General features: G+C 44.9%; 1 protein-coding gene across 3 annotated transcripts in view; it reads right to left on the bottom strand.

Moving 5' to 3' along the window:
• The window catches only part of ARHGAP10 (Rho GTPase activating protein 10), a 250505-nt gene that overhangs the window by 1116 nt on the left and 225932 nt on the right, over positions 1-23457 (bottom strand). For all 3 annotated transcript variants that reach the window (XM_081134741.1, XM_081134742.1, XM_081134740.1), the window contains 3 exons: positions 17998-18145; positions 3031-3183; positions 1882-1973 (listed from right to left, as the gene is read on the bottom strand). In XM_081134741.1, coding sequence (XP_080990867.1) covers positions 1882-1973; positions 3031-3183; positions 17998-18145 — 393 coding nt within the window. The remainder of the gene's footprint in view (positions 1-1881; positions 1974-3030; positions 3184-17997; positions 18146-23457) is intronic.

Here is a 23457-nt window from a genome sequence, read left to right as displayed (position 1 = left end):
CTTCCCAAAACACACTGATACTGGTATCTGTGTGTGTGTGTGGTGTGTGTACACACACATAGACACAGTCGCACACACATTTTTTAGGACTCCTGCAAGTCATCTGACTTCAGAGGTGGAGAACTTCAGTCTCCCGTGTCAGATGTAGGTCATCCCTTTACTTGCAGGCAGAACTGGATTTGACAGAGGGCCTGCCCTTCATGCCCATGTCTGTGGGCCTGAAGGAAATGTCCCTGTGCCCAGTGTGGTTCTGAATGGTCTATGACCTTGCCAGTAACAGGTTCAAGGTGAGTATATGACCCCATTCTGGCTATCAAGACAGAAGGGCAGGTAAACCAGGAAAGAAGTTCTGGAAAACTTTTTTCATTCTTAAAAAAAGGCACACAAGGAAAGTCTCCCCTCTGCTGGGGTGGAGTGTGGCCACGGTGCCTGGAACTGTGCCGCTATCTTCGGATGCACCATCCCTGACCTGAGAATGCTTCAGCAGAGGTGGAGACACCGTGGTCTTGGAGAACTGAATTAACCAACCCTAGAGCTCCCGACATCCAGGCTTATTGCTGCGTGTGCTCATCCATCTTCATGATTCATTTACCCACTGTGTCAGTTTCTGTTACTGCAGCAAAAGGCATCCTAATAGATACACGCTCTGCCAGGGTAAATATCTCACAGACAGTATGGTGTAAGAGATTTCCGAGGCTCCCAAACAAGTCTAATCACACAAAGCAAAAATCCACCATCCTTTCTCAAGTGGGTGGGTTTCAATGATACCAACTCAGCTTTCCCTTCTGCCACGTGGTGTGCCAACATGAGACAGGCCTGGAGCAGAGCGGCTGTTATGGATATACGTGATAGTGGTAGAGGAATGATCTTGCTTCCACTCCAAGAATAAAACTTCTCCACAAAGTGTAATTCTATCATATGTGGAATTTTGTTGTCGTTGTTTGTTTTCTGACACTATCAGGAGTCCCTGGCTCTCAAAAGAACCCATCACATATATACAGTAATCTCTTCTAAAAGAGACAACTTGCTTTCTAAAACTACAATCCCCAGCAAATGCCACATTACTGACAATGTACCGCTATGCACGGTGTTGATCTATTCCATGCATTCCACACATTCTGGCTAATCGAACATTCCAGCTCAAGGGCCTAAGGTTCTGTTTCCCCGGAACTCTTTTGGGCAGCTCCACCCACACACGACATCACTGTTTCCACAGCAACCAATGAATTTCATCGTGAGCCAGGCTGGAGAAGAAATCAATCAAAAGGAGGGAAAAAGAAATACACCCAACCATAGGGGGAAATCTGTGAAATATTAAGCCGGGCATAGTTCCTAAGTGATTGTGTCTGACTATTAAACACAAATAAAATCTGCACCCTTGTTTCAACGTGCGAAGTCAATACCCATATTTAAAGATTCAGACATTACTCAAATTCACAAAAATCAGAAATAGTAAAGGAATTATGAACCAGAATTTTTCTACAATAGTACTCTTTTGGTAACTCAGACTGGGCAAACCTGAGGCATTTGGGGGGCTTGGTGGGGGGCTCTGGGAGAGGAAAACAAAGGCTGCAAATCAGAAATGTCTTAACCCCAGTGGCACTGGCTTCTCTACAGCAGGAGAAAGGTGTCGTCAGTGAAGACCCACGAGAGTTAAAAAGGTTGGAGAGTTAACCAAGGTTAAGGCAGAGGCGGGTGCCAGGCACCCAGACACAGCCGCTGGCATCCAGTTCCTGGGAGCCAATGGGCCAGCTCTCTCTTGTCCAAAGCATCAAGGGAGAGACGTGCTCCTGACCACGCCCCAGCCAGGGACTGCCCGGTCTAGGCTGCAGACATTCCGGTTATACACAGGATATATCCTACCACAAAGCTCCCACTTACCATCCTCGAAAATCGCTCCTATTTCGAAAGATAATTCGGAGCTGTGTTCTGCTTCACACGGATACACCGCTCGAGCCTTCCGACTGGTGGCGCTGAGAAGGGAACGGGACAGACACGAATCAACATGTGGAGAAACTGGGAGAGAAACCTCACCTTTCTGCCACCTCCCATCTCCCATTTCTGTGTCACTGGTAGGACACCACCAAAGAAATCAGGGACGTGAACATCAGGCGAAAGTACAGCACTTGATTTTCAAGTCAATGATGGGTCCCAAATTCAGCTCTTTCTTTAGGGAGCCTCTCTGAGCAGCTTCCACTGACCCTCTCCACGCATTCTCCTCTCTGCTGGCGGGACGCCCTTTCCGATGGCTCAGTGTCATCAGAACCTCAGGGCATGCTGATTTCCTAAGCACTTCAGTTCATCTATCAGGGAAAGCACCAGCGTCTGAGACACAAGGCATGGCAGTGAAAGGCACAGGCACGCACGTGCCAAGAGGCTTCAGCGAGCTCTGCGGACCCTGATCTGTTGCAGGGGTGGGGAACGTCCGGCCCACGGGCGGAATATGGCCTGCGAAATCGTTTGGTCTGGCCCTGCCAAGGCCTCCCCAAAGAGAAGCAGTTCCAGCCATCACATTAGGGGTGAGTTACTTAAATGTTTGACCAAATATAGCAGGATAATTTTTAAGTTAATAATTTTGCATGGCCCGTAAATGATGTTTTAAATATCCAAGTGGCCCTTGACAGAAAAAAGGTTCCCTGGTTTAGAGGGACAGTAGGTTTCCACACCCTCTGGAAAGGGGCTTGTGTTCATTGCTGTTTCCAGTGTCCAGTTTACCTTCCTTTAAAACAAAGCAAGTGCTTTATATTTATGTATAAAAAGTTCTTCCAAAATGAATGAGTAGCTTCAAAAATGCACAATCAGCACCAGAAAGAGTAGGCTCAAGCAGGTCTCACAGAAGGTAAATTTCTGCTAAGAACGTACTTGCTTGTGAACCGAGGCTCAGCCCTAAGACAAGGTTGTAAGTGTTGCCCAGGAGGCCAGAGGAACCTGAGCCAGCCTCTTCCAGACAAGAACACAAGGGCCTGCTCGGGTTAAGGAGCCCCTTCCGTGAGCTGCCATCATGCTCTATATCATATCCCAACCACGTACCTGTCAGGTGGCTTGTCCACTACGGTGGCAGGAGGACAGAATAAGAAGGGCGACGACTTGGGTGAAGGGGGTGTAACGGCTGGGTGGCAGCTTGGTGTGGTCGGAGACTGCGGGTTAAGCCACTGGACCATCGATGATCGGCTCTGGCTTGAGCTAAGGGTTGAAAAAGAGAATTTAATAGCGTAAAGGCCACAGAACACCAAATACATGATACCTCAATCCTCAGTAGCTGGGATGACGGCTCCCTTGTCATCTCCCGATGACCAGAAGGCCAGAGTCCTCTCCACATGCTCCTGGAGCACCAAGAGCCACACCCCAAACTAGTGATGCCTTGTTGAACTTCTCCAGGTTAGTCTTGTCCAACCTAGCCCCATATCAGTTCGCTAATTAGAGCACCAGAATCCAAGTGCCCAAAATAGTTGCTTGAACTTTTGAGCTCTCTGTTAATAAGGAAAGTCAACCAAATCTGCAGTAGACATAATGACCCGTAGCTCCAAAAATTCAGCACGCGACCTTTGAATGTTCAAAGCTCATTTTTCTGATGATATACATGTAGGAACTCAGGAAAGAAAAAAAAAATGCCACTGGGAATTAAGATCCCTGTAGAGAGGACTAGACTAGTGTTTAAAGGAGAAAGCAAGAAATAACAAAATTCTTTGGTGACCTGAACATTCCCTAGTATTTGCAAATTTTAAAAAAATTAACAGAAAAGGTCAGTGAACAGACTCCTGGAGGGGCCTCTAAACATGAAGGGAAAGTTGAATAAATACGTATTGACCGGAATTACACTGCTCTTCAGTGATCTCCAACTGGGCGCCTGGCTACGTACGGTCTATGAGGCCCCCTTTAGAAGCGTGGGGCAGAGCCGCTTGCCGCACCCCGTCACGCTCCCAGCACACGCGTACTCGGTGTCCACTAACACTCAGGGGCTCCTCACCTCGAACTCAAGCTCTTTGGCTAAAGCCAGTTTCCATGAGCGGCTGCTTCCTCTGCTTCCACGTTCCCGAGCGTCACCTGTGAGTCTTCCTTCTCTAGCAGAACTAATACCAGCTCTGTCCACTTTTACTTCAAATAGCTCCCGAGCTGTTCCTTTAGCTACGCTCTCATCACTAAGGGGGACTATACCATTCTCACTGCTTCAAGGTCTCCTGGCTCACCCCCCCACCCCACTCCTCCCACTCTGCCAGCTCAACCAGACACCCTCGGCCACCTAAGGTCCATCTACCCAACCTGCCTCCCCCAAAACCACCTGCCCTCTAGGGGCCCCCCTGCCCCAGCAGACTGCCTGTCTGCCTGCAGCTCTGCTTCCCTGAGTTCTGCATGCACTCTGCACTCTGCCTCACATTTCTCATCTCAGTCTCTCCCACTCCTCTGCCTGCTCGAATCTGTCCCCTGTTCAGCTCGGCTCCAGGCCAGCCTGCCCCAGTACTTCTCCTCTGGCCTCTCTAAGTCACAGACCTTCCCCGATGCCCGTCACACCAACAAACAGGAGGGCAGGTTAACATGAGTTGTTCTGTGATGGTTTCAGGTCTTCCTCTTGCCTTCGGGGCAAGAGCAAGTCTTTAGCTCTTTCTGTAGACCTCACATGGCCAGGAAGAGTGCTAGGCACACGGAGTCTTCAACCAGCATGCCGGTAACCAATCTGGATGTGTGATAACTAAAGTTGGATTTTATAAATCAGGTACCTGAAATATTACACTACTGGCTTGATAGATATTTAGGACACTGAAGGTTTCCTATCCTTTGATCAGGAAAGGGGGTGGGGGATGCACTTTTAAAAAACATTATTCTTTGAACAACTTATTTACAACCCCCCTATCCGGCCATTCATTTGGAAGTCACAAAACCTATCTCATACACAGCAAAGAAGCCCATAAATCTCAAAGTGATCTGTGTCACCAGCAGCAAAACTCACTCCATTCTACACCCGAAAATCAACCTTAAATGGTGTCTTACTAATCAGGAAGGGAGAGGAAGGGATGAGTGAAGCTTCCACAGAGAATTTAAGACCACCGTTAGCCAAACAATGGCCATTTTGTCTCCAGCAATTACTCAAGGTGCTTGGACAGTGGTGGCGGTGGAAGGGGAGATATTTTACCACCCCCCCGTCAACTCTTTCTGGTCATAAACAGTCAAGCAATTAAATTATGGCCATCCACCCGCTCAGAGGGAGGACAGCTACAGGATAAAGTAACAATGTGCCTATATTTATAAGGCTCTTTAAAAATACAGATCATAAATTTTATAGTTATTATCTACTTAATCTTCATCTCTCACTTTAAAAAAAAGTGGTTTTGGGTGTGTTGTGCTTTTTTGGTTTTGGGTTTTTTTTAATAAAGGGAAAATACTACTTTTGGAAAGTAAAAGAACTGTTGGAAGGCAGATGCAGAAGGTAAGGGCCTGTCCCTTAGCTGGGCTTTCTCCATCCTGTCCCAGAGCAGAACTCAGAAACAGCAATCCTTCTCCAGGGTCAAGATCTCAACCCTAGCCTTGCCTTTTTTGTTTATTTCTTTTCTGCAACCTTTTTCTTGTGGTTCAACTATAGATGTGTTATGCTTCCCACTTAGACTTAAATTCCTATATTTAAGTTCGTGTTTTCCCCACGGTATCTCAGAAGCCTCCGCTAGGACTTCTCTGGGTTTCAGAATCCCACAGAGGCACGAGCACTGCAAGCTGGGACATTCACAGGAGGGAGCAAGACACAAACCTGGAGACGAGGCACACGAAGTCACATGGAGAACGGGAAGTCCTATGAAAGAGGAGACCAACGGAGCAAAACAAAGTTTGGGAAACAGAACAGAGGCCCTGGTTGCATACAAGCAGCTTTTCACAGGCTTTCCCACTGGGAAGGAGTGGGATGAGCAAGAACTGATTAAATAGATACACTCAAGACCGAAAAATGAATTCTCGCCCTAAGCCAGTAAAGGTCGGACGACTGTATATTTCATACGTGTCTCCCAAAAGCAAATTATCCACATTTTTTTGAAGCCAAGCAATTATAAACATGAGCTTCTTTATATAAACCATCACCTACCTTCGAGAATTTGGGTAGGGTGTGTGTGTGTGTGGTAATAAGCATAAAAAAAATTTAACAAATTCTTTAAAATACAATACTTATATTTTCTCAAAAAGCAGCAGAGGAAAATATTACTTTTACAAGAGAGTTCTGAAATAATCTTACTTTCTCTTCTTTGATTTAAAACATTTTAGAGGAACAGTAGGTATTTTGGAAATGGCGGCCCATAGCAAAGGTCCAGGTTTTTCTCAACCTGGGCCCTCAGAGCAAATTAGCATGAACATCTCTCCTATACATCTAGAATGGTTCTAGCCACCTACAGGTTGGGAGACAATTCTCCATGGGTCTCTTGTGTTTCTGCATAGATTACAAACAGAGGCACTGGCTGCCTTTGTTAGGGATTATCTTTTCAAGGATGTTTGTAGAGCAAACAGCCTGGGAAGACTGAGATTGTGACTTCCCTGAAGCAAAGGGCAAGTTTACTGTCCATCATAAAAGATCTGGGTTTCCTAAACTCTGGGTTCCTCTCCTGTCACACTCCACATGGAGGTGTTAGTTGGCCCAAGGGCACCAGCCTAGGGGAATTGGGACTGGAAGTAATGCTCTGGCTAGCTACTGCTGTGATTGGTGGCGTCCTTTGGCTCTGACCAGGAGTCCCATGTCCTCTGCAGGCATCCATGAAACCACCACAGGCAAATATGGTAGCCTGCACGCAAAGCAACATTTCAGACTTCACAGTTCTTGACATTAACACCCTTGGGAGAACTGAGAAAATAATTTTTGTTTTCTGTGATTCAGAAGAGAATCCTGGCTAAGAAAGTCTTTGGGTTAAAGATAAAAAACAATGGGTGACATAAGCTTGAGAAGCTACTTACCTGCTAGAACATTATAATGTATCTTGAGTGCCCTCTCCCACCACGTTCCAAATTTAAACATTTTTTAAAAATCTACTTCCTTCTTCCTGCTGCCACTTTAACTAAGGGTTTTTGATGAGTAAGATTGGCGTGATCACAAACCACCAATTTTATTTAATGATGAGCTGCTGACCAATTACAAAAAAGTGTCTAAGTGCTACATATTTCCTGAAAGACAAGCTGTGGTTTGTGAAAATGGAGACAGAAGTCAACTCTTCCTGAAAAGCTCAGAAACCACATTCACCAAAACAAAAATAAATTCAAGGGAAATAGTAATATCTGTTTGTGTGCTACCTTCCTGATTTCACACACTAAACAGAATCTTCTCCTAAACAAGAACGCCTTTCCACTCCAGTGCAGGGAAGCCACATCACCACTTCCTTTAAGGAGAAATGTTTCCCCTTAAAGACAGGGCCAAACAGGCAAGAGGGTTTCACTAAAAACACATAAAGGACTCATACCACGACTCAGCTTTAAAAATACTTACACTGAAAGTCTACCTGGCTATTCCTAAGGCAACAGATAAGTCTCCTGTGTTTGTACTTGGGGGGGTGGAAGATCAACAGGGAACCGAATATTCATTTGTGAAAGTGAGGAGAGAATTCTCTTCTATAAAAAGCATCTACACTCTTGCTTTGGAAAAACAGGTCTACATTTCAGGGAAAGACCCTACAGGTTTTGGGGTGGGCCTCAAACACATGAAATCTGGACAGTAGCTGAGCATGTGTACACTTTGCAGAGTTTATTTTTCTAAAACGAAACAAATCAGCACTATATGCTGCTTCTGATTCAAACTGACCCAATCGTCTCCAATGCCAGACTCTATACCCCATGCATATTAATAACTTTTTGGCAGGGAAAAAGCACAAACATTTCAGAAATGGGGGAAGGGGGGTTACGGTTCTTAACTTTTAAAATTCGACAACAGCTGCAGTCACCAGTGAGCTCCTGCATCTAACAAACATTTCTTGCATAGCACAGCCAGGTCAGGCTCTGGGCAGCACTAGCAAAACCACCCCCGGATTCCAGGCTCTTGGAGCGCTGAGTGTGATTTAAAATTCAAAGGAGGCAGAAGAGGGAGAATACAAGTCAAGAAATGACTGCTTATATGAAGTGATTAAATCCCCCAAAGAGCAAGATATCTGATGGCAGTTATAATGTCAGATTCAAATCAGAAGTTTGCGCTGGAATGAGAGAGTTTAAAACCTCATTTGCAAAGTCTCCGAACAGAAGCTAACATATTAGTGAAATGATCTTTCATTCCAGCCTGAGAAACGCACAGCATAAGTCTAGAACAGCTGTCCTGGGCAAAAGTGTTTGAAAATGTTAATAAAGACAGAAGGAAATATTGTCGATCTGTATATTATGGGAAATCTCTGTTCCAATAAGGGCCACAGTTATTCCATAAGTGCCGGAGAGGGAGACTTCCACAGCCAGCACATTGCTGGTTCCTAATGAGCCAGCTGAGGGGACAGCAGTGCAGAGAAGCAAAAAACCATGATAAGAGAGTCACCATAATCCATGGTCCTGGGCAAGGAGGCCTTACTGCCCACAGGAGCGTCCCAAAGAGGCCTTGTTTGTTCATCTTTCATGGTCTGAGAACTACCTCTGAGGCCCCATGCCGGGCCCTGGGGACACCCAGGGGACTATGACATCTGTTCTCCATGAGCACCCAGTCAGTACGTGGAGAATGACAACTGATCATCATAATGAAATGTGACGTGTGACGTGTAGAGAGCTGCCCAGTAGCCCTCAGAACAGAGGAAGAAGCATCTAACTCATATGGGCATCTGGGAAGGCTTCCTAGAGGAGGTGGTGTCTGCCATCACCAATATCACCATCGCCGCTCTGCACCCAGGCTCCTGCTGGGCACAGCTGCACAGCCCAGCACTGTGCTAGGCACAACTCCCACACAGTAACTCACTTGATCCCAGCCACGCTACTCTTCCAGAGTACATGTGAGAAGACTGAACCTGAGAGGTGAAAGTGACTTCAAATCATTCTTTATCAAAAACAGCAAGTAATCTATGTCCAAGAGAAAAACTACAGATATTAAGTGGATGTCACCTTTATTTTTTTTTTAACTGTGTGTTGACTACCTCAAGTCAAGTCTTCTTCCATCAACACTCTCTTGTTTTTTTAAGTTGCTAAATTCCTGAGGGTTACTTTTAAAAATCACCTGCAATGCCCATCTGTAAAATGGCAACCATGGTTCCTGAAACTGACTTCTAAGAAACATGGGCTCTCCCAACTAGATTAGTTTTGTTTCTATATCAGGTGGAGGTAAAGGGCCAGGCAGGAAATACTTTAGGGTCTGCAGGCCACACAGTAGGTCTCACAAATACTCAGCTCTGCCATCGTTGCATCTAAAAAACAGCCATAGACAAAACACAAGTAACTGGTGACTGTGTTCCAAAGCACTTTATTTATAAAACAGGTGGCACTGGGCCCCCCGTTTGCTAACCCCTGCGTTAGATGAGCCAGGCGCGAACTGCTGGTGGTGGAGAGTGTGGGGAGGTGGGGACGACGCCCCTCGGCTCTAGAGGCCCCTGTTCCTCCTCCTGCATCCCCAACGGGCTTTGTGGCACAGGCTCCTGTGCACCCAGAGCCAGCCTGCACCCCAGGGCTTCCCTGCGGCAGGGGCTCCCTGCACCCAGCGCACACCCTCACGGCCCCTGCAGGAGGGGGACAGCCGATAACCACGCTGGCACGGGAAAGAAACCACCCGTTAACCCTTACGAAAAAATCTCTCTTACAGGAGGTGGGTGGGCAGGGAGGGAAGGGCACCACGGAATACGCTGAACACAGAGAAAACAGACCCTTTGGAAGGGGGACACGGCCACCCCGAACACTCACTCAGACCTCACCCTGCAGGATGTTCAGGCTCCCGGGGGATTTCCCTCCTCCACAAGAGAGGACACCACCATCCAGCCAGCTTGTAATTTACAAAGGCCACTCCTAGGGTGAGCACTTTTTGGGGTTTTGCTATAAGAGAACTGCCTTAGACTCACACCTGACCAATCCATCCTTCACTCAGAGCATCCCCTGAATTCCATCTGTCTTCCTTCCAGGCGATCACTGTGGAATCAGGTAGAGGGCTGAACCGAGAGGGAACTGTGGCTTCATTTCAGAAAATGACGGGGCTTTAGAGGTCTCTGGGTTGTGGTCCTGCAGGGTAAATGACAGCAATGTTTCTACCAGCTCAGTTCTCATGTGGAAAAGAGCTGCCACCCAACGTGAGGGCTGAACATAAAAAACAGGGGCTACAGGTTGGAAGGGGTACATCATCACTCTGCTAAGAAAAATGCTCCCGTTTCTTACCAAAGTGTTTGATGGGTTACCTGCTGTGACAGGTGAGCCACTCATACTGCTCAGAATAGGCAGAGTTGGCAGGATCCCCAGGGGCACCCCAGGCCTCGGTCATGCACTATCCAAAGCCTATTCTCAGAGGCTTCTACAAAGTAGACTGATACAGAAAAGCCAGGTGAGGAGCCCAGGCTGAGTCCTCCTGGAACACCTACAGCAACTTCTGGAAGCAACACAACTTCAGGTCAACATCCAAAGCTTCTGCAGGACTAGAGAGGGGAGATTATATAACGGACGAAACAGGAAGTCGGGTTAAGTTAAACTAAGAATATCAAGTTAGGAAATTCCAAGCAGGTGGCTGCGCAGAGCTCCCAGGGGAGCTGGGTTTTATTACATGTGGTTCCTTGAAACCTCACAACAACCCAGAGGGGCGGATATTGCTATTCCCCTTTTACAGATAATCTTGCTAAACCTTGGTTAGCTTAAATAATTTATAGAAGGCCCCTAAGGCTTTAAGAGGCAGAACAAGGCTGCAAACCAGGCCTGACTCTAAAATGAGTGCTTTTCCAGTCTGGACTGTCTTCCAACTGGAGAGAGCTCCCAAGGCCCTGCCTGCATTTCAACACTGGGAAGGACACAGCCAATCCCTGCACAGAAACTGACAAATTACAACAAAGCCAATGAAACGAAAAAGAAAATCAAAACAAGACTAATGAGAAGGTAATTTTTTAGTCTTAAGCAGAAGAAAAGCTACTATAAAATTCAGACTTGTCTCTTTATTTTGGAAAATCGACTTTTCATTATGGGGCTTTAATGAACATCTGGCTTGAAAATCAAATCTCCCAATTTCAGACCCTGTAGTTATAGCACAGCAAAGGAAGACGTGAATTAGGCCACATGTAAGTGCCAGGCACACAATAAAAATACCAAAAATACCCTAGCAAGACACAAGGGACGTGCATAGAAAGATGTGAGCATGCCCGGCCAGACTGGCTCAGTTGGCTGAGCGTTGTCCTGTGCACGGAAAGGCTGCCAGTTCTATTCCCGGTCAGGGCACAGGATGCAGGTTCGGTCCCCAGTTGGGTTCATATGAAGGCAACCAATCAACGTTTCTTTCTCACGTTGATATCTTCCCTCCCCCCCACAGCCCTGCCCTTCCTCTCTCTAAGCATGTCCTTGTGTGGGGATTAAAATAAAAAGATGTGAGCATGCAAGGCAGTCAGTATGGCATGATTTCTATACACAGTTGGAGAGAAGATTCAAAGAAATACATAAGACAAAAGTCATGCCCCAAAGAAATGAATGTGAACAGACATTTGCAGTCCATGGCCAAGTATGTGGGCCCTGTGATTAGCTTCAAGAGCTTCCTGAAGCTAGAGAGAGACAACTGGGTATCAGGTTACTCATAGAAGATTATGATGCTGGCTGCTCTTGCCAAATATCAAATTTCCAAGTCTCCCAGCTCTGTTTCAGGGGAAGACTCCTTCATCCCTAAATCTCAGCCAAAGGTGTTGGATGACGAATGTACAGCAGCCAGATTCAAGTGTTTATTCCCCAGCGGTAATTATAAACCACAGCCACATGACAATGTAGGGTCAGTGTGCCCTCTTCCAAACGAGGGCAAAGACCAGCTGACAACCACAGTTATCTCACTGGGTCTCAAAATTGAGGGAAACCTATGATTTGAGCAATGTTCCCATATGCAACCAATTTTAATCCCTACAGTAAAACAAGTCTAAGGGAATCATGATCACTGGGACAGAGACATCAAACTCCACCTCTGTCCCTTACAAGTCCTGTGCCTTGAGGCAACTTTCCCAGCCTCTCTGTACCTGGGCTTCCCGCTCTTTAAAAATAAAGGTATATCTATACCACAGGGCTGATGTGAGAATTAAAATGAAGTATCATTTATAAAGCAGCTAACACAAAATCTAGTGGCCCGCAACAATTAAAGCTCCCTGGTCTTTGATCCTAAGAAACACAAACAGGGAGTCCGGGAAAGGGCTAACCTCTGAGCAGAATTTACAAGGCTACCTGAGGATCACAGCAAGGTGATACGCCTCTCCTGCGCATTTGGCCCTGTTCTCCCTTACGCCTGGGCTGTCTTAGCCCTCAAGCTTTCTGAACCCACGCAGGGATCTTGCTGCTCACTTGGGTACAGGAGAGGGAGCTGCTTCCACATCATTCTTCACAGTACCCAGCACCCAAGAGTACGGCCTTCCGAACGAAGGCACTAGCTCTCCTAGAGGCCTCGGTGAGTGTGCCCACCACCTTCCAGAACCAGCGCCAATCTGCAGGCGAGAAGAGCAAAGGTGCTGACCTTACTAGGATATGATCTCCTTACTGGCCAAGCAAGATGCTGGAAATTCCTAGGATGGGCAACACATTCCTTCGGGTTCACCCTCTTCTGATCTCTTTTTTAAATCTGCATAGCTTTCCTCCCCTTGTTACAAAAGCAACATGTGTTCATTTTAGTCGAGTTAGTAATGAAACAGATGTGAGGGGGAAAAAAGAAATTTTAAAATATAAATTCCCTATTTTCTCTTCAAACCATAATCATAATAAAAGAGGTAAAAAAAAAATAAGCCACTGACTTATAGGGTGAACTGATTGCCCCTGGCCCAACAAGGGCTGGCAGCAGTAAGGTGATGGAGGGATGGGCTGAGACATCCCCCCTGAAGTAGAGGAGGAGGGGGGACGGAGAGAAGCTTTTGAAAAAGGAGGTGAACACAACGTTTGCCTGGGACTGCTACCTTATCATTTCTACATATGAGCCAAATTTCACAGATATCTGTTAAAAAATATTTAAGATGAACTTAAATATTCTTCTGAGCTTTAGACAAGGCATTCTTGGCTTGTGGTATACTAAGCCACAAATCAAATTTAAGGGGTACTTTGATATTTCCCAGCAAAATTCATCAACTTCCTAAAAAGCAATCGTGGAAGCTACACTCAAGTGATTTAAAATGCCAGGCCACTGTCTATGGGAAAGCTCTGTTTGCCCAATGTAAACGCAACAAGTTACTTATGTCATGGACAAGAATAAATAGGGTTACCAGTGAGGGCACACGCAGTCTAAGGATCACATGCACGGGCTGTCAGGGGAACGGGATTTTAAGCAACTAAAGTCAAGTCTGGGTGAGCAGAAATCTCTGCCACATAGCAGGGCACCACCTGGGATAGATGCACCAGGAATACCTGGAACATTCAAGATACACCAAGCCAAGCCTGCCATCTGGTGAGAGAGAAGGATCTGCTGCCCTCCTGGCCTGCCACGCACCCAGGGTCCCAACATTCCCAGCGACAGAGTTTTCCAAGATGCCGCCGTCTTGAACATGGGGAAGTGCCTGCAGGAAAGGAGGTCTTCCTTTCCCTTTGAAATCTGTAGAGGAAGCCCACAGCAATGCCTGATGTTTCTTAAAAGAGATTTTCTTCTGTGGCAGGGAACTTAAAAGGATTACTTGTCAAGGACCTGCTCCTTCACTTACAATTGAAGAAAACCTGTTTAGAGGAAACTACTTTACTGGGGAAAAATGACTTTGGTACATTTGAAATACCCTGACCTATGATGTAATGTCCTCCAAGGAGACTGAGCCAGCGATTCTTCACTGGCAATGAAGTCACCTCTCACCTCACTGTGTACAGGTAAGTAATAGCTCCAGATTGATTGACTGCAATGAATAATACCCACAAGTCATAAACATCAGCAGAAAACCAAGAAATCCAATTCTGCTGCATTGTTTTCTACCTGTCAGAGGCCACAGCTGTATTTATACACTGCCTATATATCAGCTTCCCAGTGGCTGTAGGTTTTCCTCTGCAAATTTGCTTTCTGGTGGCTGGGGTCACAGCGTTTCTGTGCAACAGAGCTACTGGGGTCCTAGGTGTGATCACATACATTTGGACTCCACTTTTCAGGAGTGCAAGTTTTGGAACAGAGAGTCACAGCCCTGGACTAAAACCAGGCAGTCTAGGCACTGCCTCCTTTTTAAAGACCTGACTAGAGTTTTAATGACCCCACAGTGATGTTGGTTTTTATTAAAAGGGATCTTAATCAGCATTTACTCAGATCTAGCTATATTTTACACTGTGCAGCTGGTATGCAGAGATAATGGATTAAAAAAAAAACCACACTATACACTCAATGAAAACTAAATTTACAAAAGCTAAGGAAACAATGAAAAATGCTATAAAAAGAAAATAGTGAGATTCATTCTGGGTAATTCCTGGAGGAGGAGTTTTTAATGTTTAGAAAGAAGAAATATGGATCAAAAGCCAAACATAGTTGCCTAGGACACACTCAGTGATATACGGAAGGAAATGAGCTTTCCAAAAGAAAAGTGCTTTTTAATAAATACATAATAATTAAGATGGGATATAAAATGTTTATTAATAATGATGTCAATATCACTAACATGTTCAGAGTATAAGACCCAATTTCTGCCACTAAGAATTTCATAATCTATCTTGGCATGAGGGAAAGTTTAGCCAGTGTTATGGACTTAATATTTGTGTCCCCCCAAAGTGTCTAGGTTGAAACCCTACCCCCTACTATGTAATGGTATGAGGAGGGCGGGCCTTTGGGAGGTAATTAAGATTAGATGAGGTCATGAGAGTAGAAATCTCATGAATGGGGTTAGTGTCCTTATAAGAGTTGAAAAGCTAGCAGTCTGCAAACTGGAAGAGGGCTCTCACCAGAACCTGGCAAAACACCTGCCACAGCTATGGGAAATAAATTCCTGTTGTTTATAACTCACCCACTCAAAGTATTTTTGTTATAGCATCCTGAATGGACTAAGATAGATAAACAGGCAGGTGGGCAGAATGAGATTTGATATAGATATATAGATACACACGCACACATACACATAACTATCAAATAACACTATCAAATAAAGGTAAATGTTAACTAATACCAGAGGTAATATTTTCCTAGTGTCAAGTACTGGGTATAGACAGACAAAGGTAGTATTTAGAATCTTCCTTAGACTAGAGGACTAGAGAAAGCTTCCTGAAGGTGGAAATGAAATTAGACCCTGAAGATAGGTCAAGTTTGTCTTGAGCAAAAAAGGAAGGGAGACATTTCAGGCAGAGGGAATCAAAGTATGTGTGAGGCACACAAGGGCTACTTGACGAAAGCAAGCCATCCTAGAAGAGTTGAAAGAAAAAAAGTAGGACAAGCTATCACTTACCCTAGTTACACTCCTCAGAGGAGCCCTTCACAATCAACACATGCCTAGAACCATGGAGTTGGAGGGACAGCCGTCTATATTGGGGTTTGCAGAGCATCGCCTGAGATTAGGTTAGAAATGCACATTTTCAGGCTCTCCCTCAAACCTAAGAGTCACCCTGGGGTGGGGCCCAGCAGTGTGGGTTTAACAAGGCCCCCGTGGGATCCCAATGTGTGCTCCAGTTCAAGAAGCACTCCTGACTTCATGATAAATAGGGATTGCAATACTCTTTCAAGTAAATCCTTTAAAAATGTACAAACAGACTGGTGGTTGCCAAACGGAAGGGGGTTGGGGGACTGGGTGGAAAGGGTGAAGAGACTGAGATTGGTAGTTATAAAATAGTCACAGGAACATAAAGTACAGCATAGGGAATACAGTCCATAATACTGTAATAACTACATATGGTGCCAGGTGGGTACTGGAAATATCAGGAACACTTTGTAAAGTATGTGATTGTCTAACCTCTATGCTGTACACCTGAAACTAATCCAAAATAATACTGTCAACTGTAATTTAAAAAAATAAATAAAAAGATATACAAGAAACCTTCTATAAACTTAAGAGAAATGTGGATCTATTTTATCTAATGCATAGAAAAAAAATTCAAGTTCTTGATTCCAGATTTCCTTCAACTACCATTTTCCTCCCTCCCTTTTTGGCCTCTCTCTCTGTGTTGGAGTGCTTTCCATGACATTTTAAAATTTGTGTGAATGGGAAGCTGGGGAATTCACTCCTCATTTGATTTATTACCAAAAATATCAAGCTCTTCATGAACGTGCTGTGAATTGAGCATTGGCTATATCATGGCTCATAATGTCACTTTCCTACAGAACCACTATGGAAGATGGATGACTGACTAAACTGCTCTCCACTGGCCGTGATAAACACTTACTGAAAGGAATAATTAAGAGATACAGTTTTTGCTTCAAACATGCGTGCACGCACACACACACACACACACACACACACACGTGCACCAAATTCCACCCATGGAATGCCCAAGATTACAGATTCTAGATTCCTATGTACCCACTGTCACTGTTGCTTGGATTACTAAAGAGAAGAGAGTACATTCATTCTGGAAAAATAATAGTAAGAATGACAAGCATGTTTGAGTAATATGTAATTTAAATCCACAATACTGAGTCTTCAGCATACACATATGACAACCTTGAGGTGCTGGGGGGAGGAAACCTCCTCAGGAGACTGTGATTCCTATGACTTTGAGTTTCAGTTTGATTATCAGATTTTCAAAGTCTTCAGATCACCCCTAAATTTCAGCAGAGCAAATTTCTCCAGCCTCTTTTAATATTTAATAAGTTCCTAATGATTTCATGTGAATCCAGCAGTAACTATAAAAAGTAATGTGAAACACACTTTCCAATTCCATTTAAAGTTCCAAGAATGCCCAGCTATGGTCAAAAGACATCATTATCTATGAGTTATTTTAAGCAACTTTTATTTTATTTATTTATTTATTTTCCCTTTTCTATCCTTACCCAAGTGCACATGTTCACTGATGAGAGAGAGAGAGAGAGAGAGAATACTGATGTGAGAGAGAAATATTGATCAGCTGCCTCCCATACACACCCAGACCAGGGATCAAACCCACAACCTGGGTATGTGCCCTGAGCAGGAATCGAACCCACGACCTTTTGGTGTGTGGGACGGTGCTCCAGCCAACTGAGCCACATCGACCAGGGCCAAAAAAAATTTTTAACTTTCAACACAGGATACCCAAATACTCTCAGTCTGAACTGAAAAAGGAATCTGGGGTACAATTTGATTGACTAATCAAGTAAGACCATGTAATTATTGGTGTTCTTTTTTTTTTTTCTTTTGAGCATTTGCTTGAAATTTGATGCTATTATGATGTCCCTCAGCACCATCAATCTGCACTCACTCCTCAGCCTGGTAAGCACAGAAAGACAGACCCTCATATAGTTGAACCGGATCCACGGAATTGTTTATATTGGTATTGGTTGCCCTAATATCCCTGAGCTGATCTGTACATGCCTGGCACTAAACCAAACTGAGAAGATAAAATCAGATATTCCATCCATCAACTGTTAATTATGCAGGGTGCTATGGAGCAAATAGATTAGAATGCTAGCATAAGCCCTCAAAACTTCACACAACTAAAATATCCTTCTACAGAGTGTTTCAAAAGTCTATCGATCACAGTGCACACATTCTCATGTCTCCAGAAGCTTGCATAACCAGTGAGAACACATCCTGAGTAGGCCAATAATAAATTTCCTTTGTGCAGCCCTAAACTGACACGAGCTGAACTTGAAACAGATTGGAAACAGCACCCATCCACCCCTTCCATACTGGGAACACAGACGCTACTCAGGCAAGGCCTTTTGTACGGACCTTTCTCCCCTTGGCTGCCCTGCTGATGAGAGAACAAAGGTTCTCAGATCTAACAGCTTCGGTACCCACTGACCATCTAAGCTTCAAAACGAAGTGGCACCAAACAGAAGGAGGTGAAACTTACGCAGCGGACGCCCAGTCCCCATCGGTGACAAGGTGGTTTCTGTCTGGCCCAGGAAGCCCATGGACAGCAGCAGTCGGGGGAGACGGGGAGGAAAGTGAGTCTAGACTGCTGGTTGGGGTGTCCTCCTTAGAAGGGTTAGGACTGTCACCTAGGGAGGGAATAAAAATAAGGCATCAACTTTCAAACAAATATTCAGAGGAGAAAAAAACAACTCCACTAATAATTACACAACATCACTTGATTAGTCAATCAAATTATATCCAAAATTACATTTACAATTCAGCCTGAGAGTACTGAGTGTCTGTCTTTAAAGATTTTGTTGTGTGTGGTTTTTTGGGTTTTTTTTACATCAAAGATGCTTAAAATATATCATAGATTAAAAGTGTGGAGTGTTTTCCCCATGAGAAAATACTACAATCAAAATCAGATCAAATGGAAGATGAAAGCCTTAATGACGGCCACAGTGATTTCCTAATCTCGAAGGAGCACTGTTATGAATTACAGTGATGACCTCAAGAACAATTCAGAGCACCACACCAGTCCTGCAGGGTCCAACCTCTCACTTTCTAGTCACCTAATGGTTCTTCTTTTTTTTTAAATATGTTTTCATTGATTTTTTTTTAGAGAGAGGAAGGGAGAGAGAAACATCAATGTGAGAGAGAAACATCAATGGGTTGCCTCACATACGCACCCCGACCGGGGACCAAACCCGAACCCTGGGCATGTTCCCTGACTGGGAACTGAAACTGCAACCTTTTGGTGTGTGGGATGACGCTCAACCAACTGAGCCACACTGGCCAGGGCACCTGACAGTTTTTTAAGCCATTGCCAGTCAGCACTTAGTGCTTAATAAATTAAAAAAATTCTAAGGGGACCTTGTCTTTTGAGCTGGATTACAATTTAAGAGCCCAATTTATTAAAATCCTGGACAGAGAGAAACTTCCATTTCCCTGTGAACATTAGGGAGGATGTCAGGCCCCCACAGTGACTCCAGAGGATGACTTCAAACCAAAACTAAAAGGCATTTCAAAAATGGGCTGTGTGATTTATTCATTCACAGAGGGCCATTTTATGAAATACATTGAGCATCATTTGTACACATTTACAGTAGAAAATGCAGAAGATGGAAGAGAGAGTCCCCCCCAAGAGCAGCTGTTTCCCTCAACTGGTCTTCTTGCTATCACAGTATCCCAGCTACTGTAGACGCACCCGAACAGCACCCATCAGGGCTCAGACCCCCTCAGCCAGACTGACAGCCCCCTAAATGTTAACTGTTCTGGCGCCTTACAGAGGCCGCAACGTTCTATTAAGATGGCACTGGTTTGGTGTTGGTTTTCTAGGAGATGGGTCACAATAGTTGGTCAATAAAGTGTAACACAGAAGCAGATAATAAATACATAATGCAGGAGTCCATACCCCCAGGCACAGATTGCTTCTGGCCAATTAAGCCTTGCATTTTTCTTCATCCTAAATCCTAGAAATACAGTATACAGGACTGGCAGGAACAGCAAGGAACTTGCTCTCAGAAAACCATCTTAGATGAATTTCAAATCTACCACCAGAAAAGCACAAGAGAAATTCTGGGCTCTGATTAAGCTAGATCCCAAGATGCTAATCTTGAAAATTGACTGTATGAAATAATTCTTACTTAACTCTGACCCAGCTTACAACTAAGGCTGAGAGAGAGAATCTTAGAAATGGAAATCTAGAAAAGCTGAATTCAGGGAAGTAGGACTTAGAGATGGTGATGATGGAGGGAAAAATGAATTCTTTACGGGGGCAGTTAAGGGGAGATACCTGAACGATCCTGTGCGTAAGACTCAGGTAAGACAGAGCTTTCCGAGCCTCTGCTTCCATGAGTGTGCCGTCAGGGAGGGTGCGAGACGTGGTGGTGAACGCCAACTCTGCGGGAGGGTCTTCTCCCTGGTCTGTGTCGCCCTGATAAGCCTCGCTCTGTCCCATTCACAAATGTACAACACAGTCTAAAATATGGTATGAGTCCCCGTTCACCAAAAGTCACTTTTTCTATGGCCATTCACTAAAAAAGTGTTTAGCGCATCACGGTCATTCAGCCCCAAATAGAAGGGCCAACTTTTAGACAAAAGAACTGAAACCCAATGATAGACCACGATGATTCCCGTTGGATTTATTTTTGTTCTGGGATACAGCCCACTTGGAAACAAAGGCTACTTCTTCCCTTGTGCCTGAATAGCTCAAGTCCAGCTAGCACTTTTCCGCAAATGAGCCCAAGAACAAGGGGCTGGACTTTGTCGGGCCCCTCCCCGGTGTCCCTCTGTCATCATGAGCAAGGGCTCCCTTCAAAATTAAGATCTCAAATGTAAGTCCAGTACAAGGTCTAAAGTAAACTCCTGAACGTTTCCCTGCACAACAGCTTCCACTGCAGGGCCTGGGTAGAAGGAGCCAAACAGGATCGGCCCTGAAGCAGGTAGGGTAGGCGTAAGAGTCCGAAGCAAGCAGCCCGCTGGCTTCGGAGGCCTGTCCCCTGACTGTAGGCGTGACGCAGCAGAAGCAGCAGAGAGAGCCTGGGACCAGCTGACTGCCCGGTCCCTCGAGGAGGAGAAGCCTGTCGGTGAGAAGCAAGTGTGGGGAACTGGAGAGCAAGGGTCTAAGGTTACTTTCAAAAGACACCTGAACTGTTTTTACAACCAGACACCCTAGCTCATCAACACTGCCTCCGATCCTTTCCCCAAACAAACTGACACAGCATAAACTGTCATTCAACATATTAAATCACATTCCATCAGGAGAACTTCTCCCTTCCTTCCTGCCAAACAGTGGCAATCTGAACCCTCAAGTGAAAATAACATTGGTAGATGGGAACACGTTTACACAAACTGATCCAACAAAGCGACACCTCACCCTACTTCCCTTGGGCACAAAATTCCTTTCGCCTTCACTACTCAGGGATGAGCTTATCCACCTGAGAATCGCTGACCTCAAGGGAACACTGACACCAAACACATCAACACCATATACTCATAAGTATGTCTGAAACCTTAGTTCACCAAAAGCAAATTACCACTTTGTACCTAGTACGAAAATAATGCAATTAAAAAACAAATTCTATGTTCAATGATTTCCAGAATGAAGATTTGTAATCCTCTGAAACTAACTTGCAGTTGAGAATTAAAGTCAGATACTCTCGTCACCACTATTCACAGTTCATTTGAGTGTCACACAACTTCTTTCCTTAGGTGTCACCCTTTAACAGGCTTCTAGAGACAGACCAATCGCCTGTGAGCTACAAGGTTGTTCCAGGTAAGTGAGGACAAACGGCACTGAAGGGCTTTCCTTATGAACAGACTCCAAGATAAGAAACCCACTAGAAGCAGAGCTACCACCATCTAGAAGAGAAAATGACTTCCTCACAACGTCCAGCTTAATTCCCACCATCTCCACAAAGCACCTCCCAACAACCACTTTCCGGCCTCTTCTCTCTCCTTTCTCCCAACTATACACAGAAATCAAGTTCACATCTCACTGCCATCTAATAGTTTCGTGACCTGGTTTTAGTTCCCTACTTCTTTTATGCATTTTTTGAGGATGGAGACCATGTCTCAATCTTGGTGATCCCTGAAGAACACACTGCAGAGCCAGGCAAACCACAAGTGTTCAGAAAACACTGACAGTGGACTCACAGCCACATGAAGTATCCTGAGCACAGAAAGCCAGTGCCCACAGGGATTAAGAAGTGGAAAAAAATCTACAAACCTCAGAGTATTGTTACACAATCTGCACACAGCTGCCAACATTTACTGAGTGTCTACTTATGTACAAGGCATACCATGGATGCTGGGTTATAAAGGTAAAGGCGAAGAATCAGTCCCTGACCCAAGATGCTCGCAGCTTAGCGCAGAAGACAGTCAGGTAAAGACAAACAAGCAGAAGGGGCGTGTGCTGTCCCATGATCGTATGGAGCAGCCTGGAGATCCAGGGAACGGAATCCCCAAAGCAGCCAGCGGTGGGGTGCACGACGCGGGAGTCAGCCAACAGGAGCAGGAAGAAACGACTGCCAGACTTTGGAGCAAGGACACCCTCACAGAGAAAATGTCAAGCCTAAAAGCACAGAAATAAGAATGTGGCAGTTTTCAGAGCTACAAGTAGTTGGATTTGTCAGAGAACAGGGTCAAAAGCAGACAGCAGGAGGATGGTTAGGGTGAAGAGTTTTGAATACACCGAGGTACCTGAATTTGTTCTACAGGCATTGGGAAGTTATTGCTGAGGTTAAGCAGGGAAGTGATATGATCAGAGAATGAATTCAAGAGGGATTCAGGCACTGCAGTCCTTAGAACTCTATGACAAAGGTGAAGGGGAAAGGGGGCACCTAAGATGGGCCTCAAATTCTCGGCTTAGGGAAGGGGTGGATGGCAGAATTTATTCATTGGAACAGGGAATAAAAAACAATAAAAGGGGGTGAGAGATAGCCTTGTTATAGACATCCTGGGCTGGAGGTGTCAATAAAAAATCCAGGTGAAAACACCCAGTGGAGAGTTGGTTATGCAGCCTCAGAGCTCAGGAAAGAGGTCTGGGAGAAGTTTATTGATTTGAGAGTCACGAAGACAGAGCTGAAGTCACTGCATTGGGAGGAGAGAACAAAGGAGAAAATGTAGAACCATAAGAGAACCTTGGAGGAACTTCAGACGTAAGGAGCAGGCTTCTCCTCAAAGCAGTGTGGGCGGCGGTGGTGGGGGTGACTGTTATTTTAAATACAGAGGAGCGTTATTTTACAAATATTTACGATTCCCCCACAGATATAGATACTGAAAAAAATTGGACTAAAAAGCACTCAAGAGCACATGCCTTTTGTGCACCATTTAGTCTGGTTTCTTTACGACCCTGAGCACATGCACAAGAGTTTAATTTCCATGAGAGGCTAAAACAATCTTCACAGACTGGCAGGAAATGAGAGCAAGAAGAGGGAACAGGAACTTGATAATTCTACCAGTTCTAACAATTTAGAGGATGTTCATCTCGTTGGTTGACCTTTCTTGTTCTAATGATGACAAGCTACACGACTCTCCATGCATCTTCCGGTCATTTCGCTTCAATGGAAGTGCTTTTGCATGGTTGGAGGGCCAAGGCTTTCAGTTTTCCCACCCATTTCATTCATTTCTTCCTTGTCCTCCTCTCCAATATGTTTTCTAACAGTTAAGAAGTCAGAGATAATTCCCTCTGAATCCCTTCCCTGCTGTTTTCCACTTAGCATTCAATGTTCGGGTATGGTGTGAAACCACAGAAGGTTTCTGTTACTCCTCAGAGACAGATTATCTCCACAGCAGCAAAGCTGTTCCACGACCCCCTCTCTTAAACATCCTGGCTTATGTATTAGAAGACCTAAGGGAAAAAAGGAAAAGGGACAGAAAAGAGTAAAGAAAAAAGCTAAAGAAAGAAGGGAGGGAGGGAGGGAGGGAAAATATAATCTATTAGGTGAACTGAATT

The sequence above is a fragment of the Miniopterus schreibersii genome, assembly GCF_964146895.1.
Source record: "Miniopterus schreibersii genome assembly, chromosome: 4".
Classification (NCBI taxonomy): Eukaryota; Metazoa; Chordata; class Mammalia; order Chiroptera; family Miniopteridae; genus Miniopterus; species Miniopterus schreibersii.
Note: the sequence above shows the minus strand (reverse complement) of the source record. Positions and strands in the feature narration are given on the sequence as shown.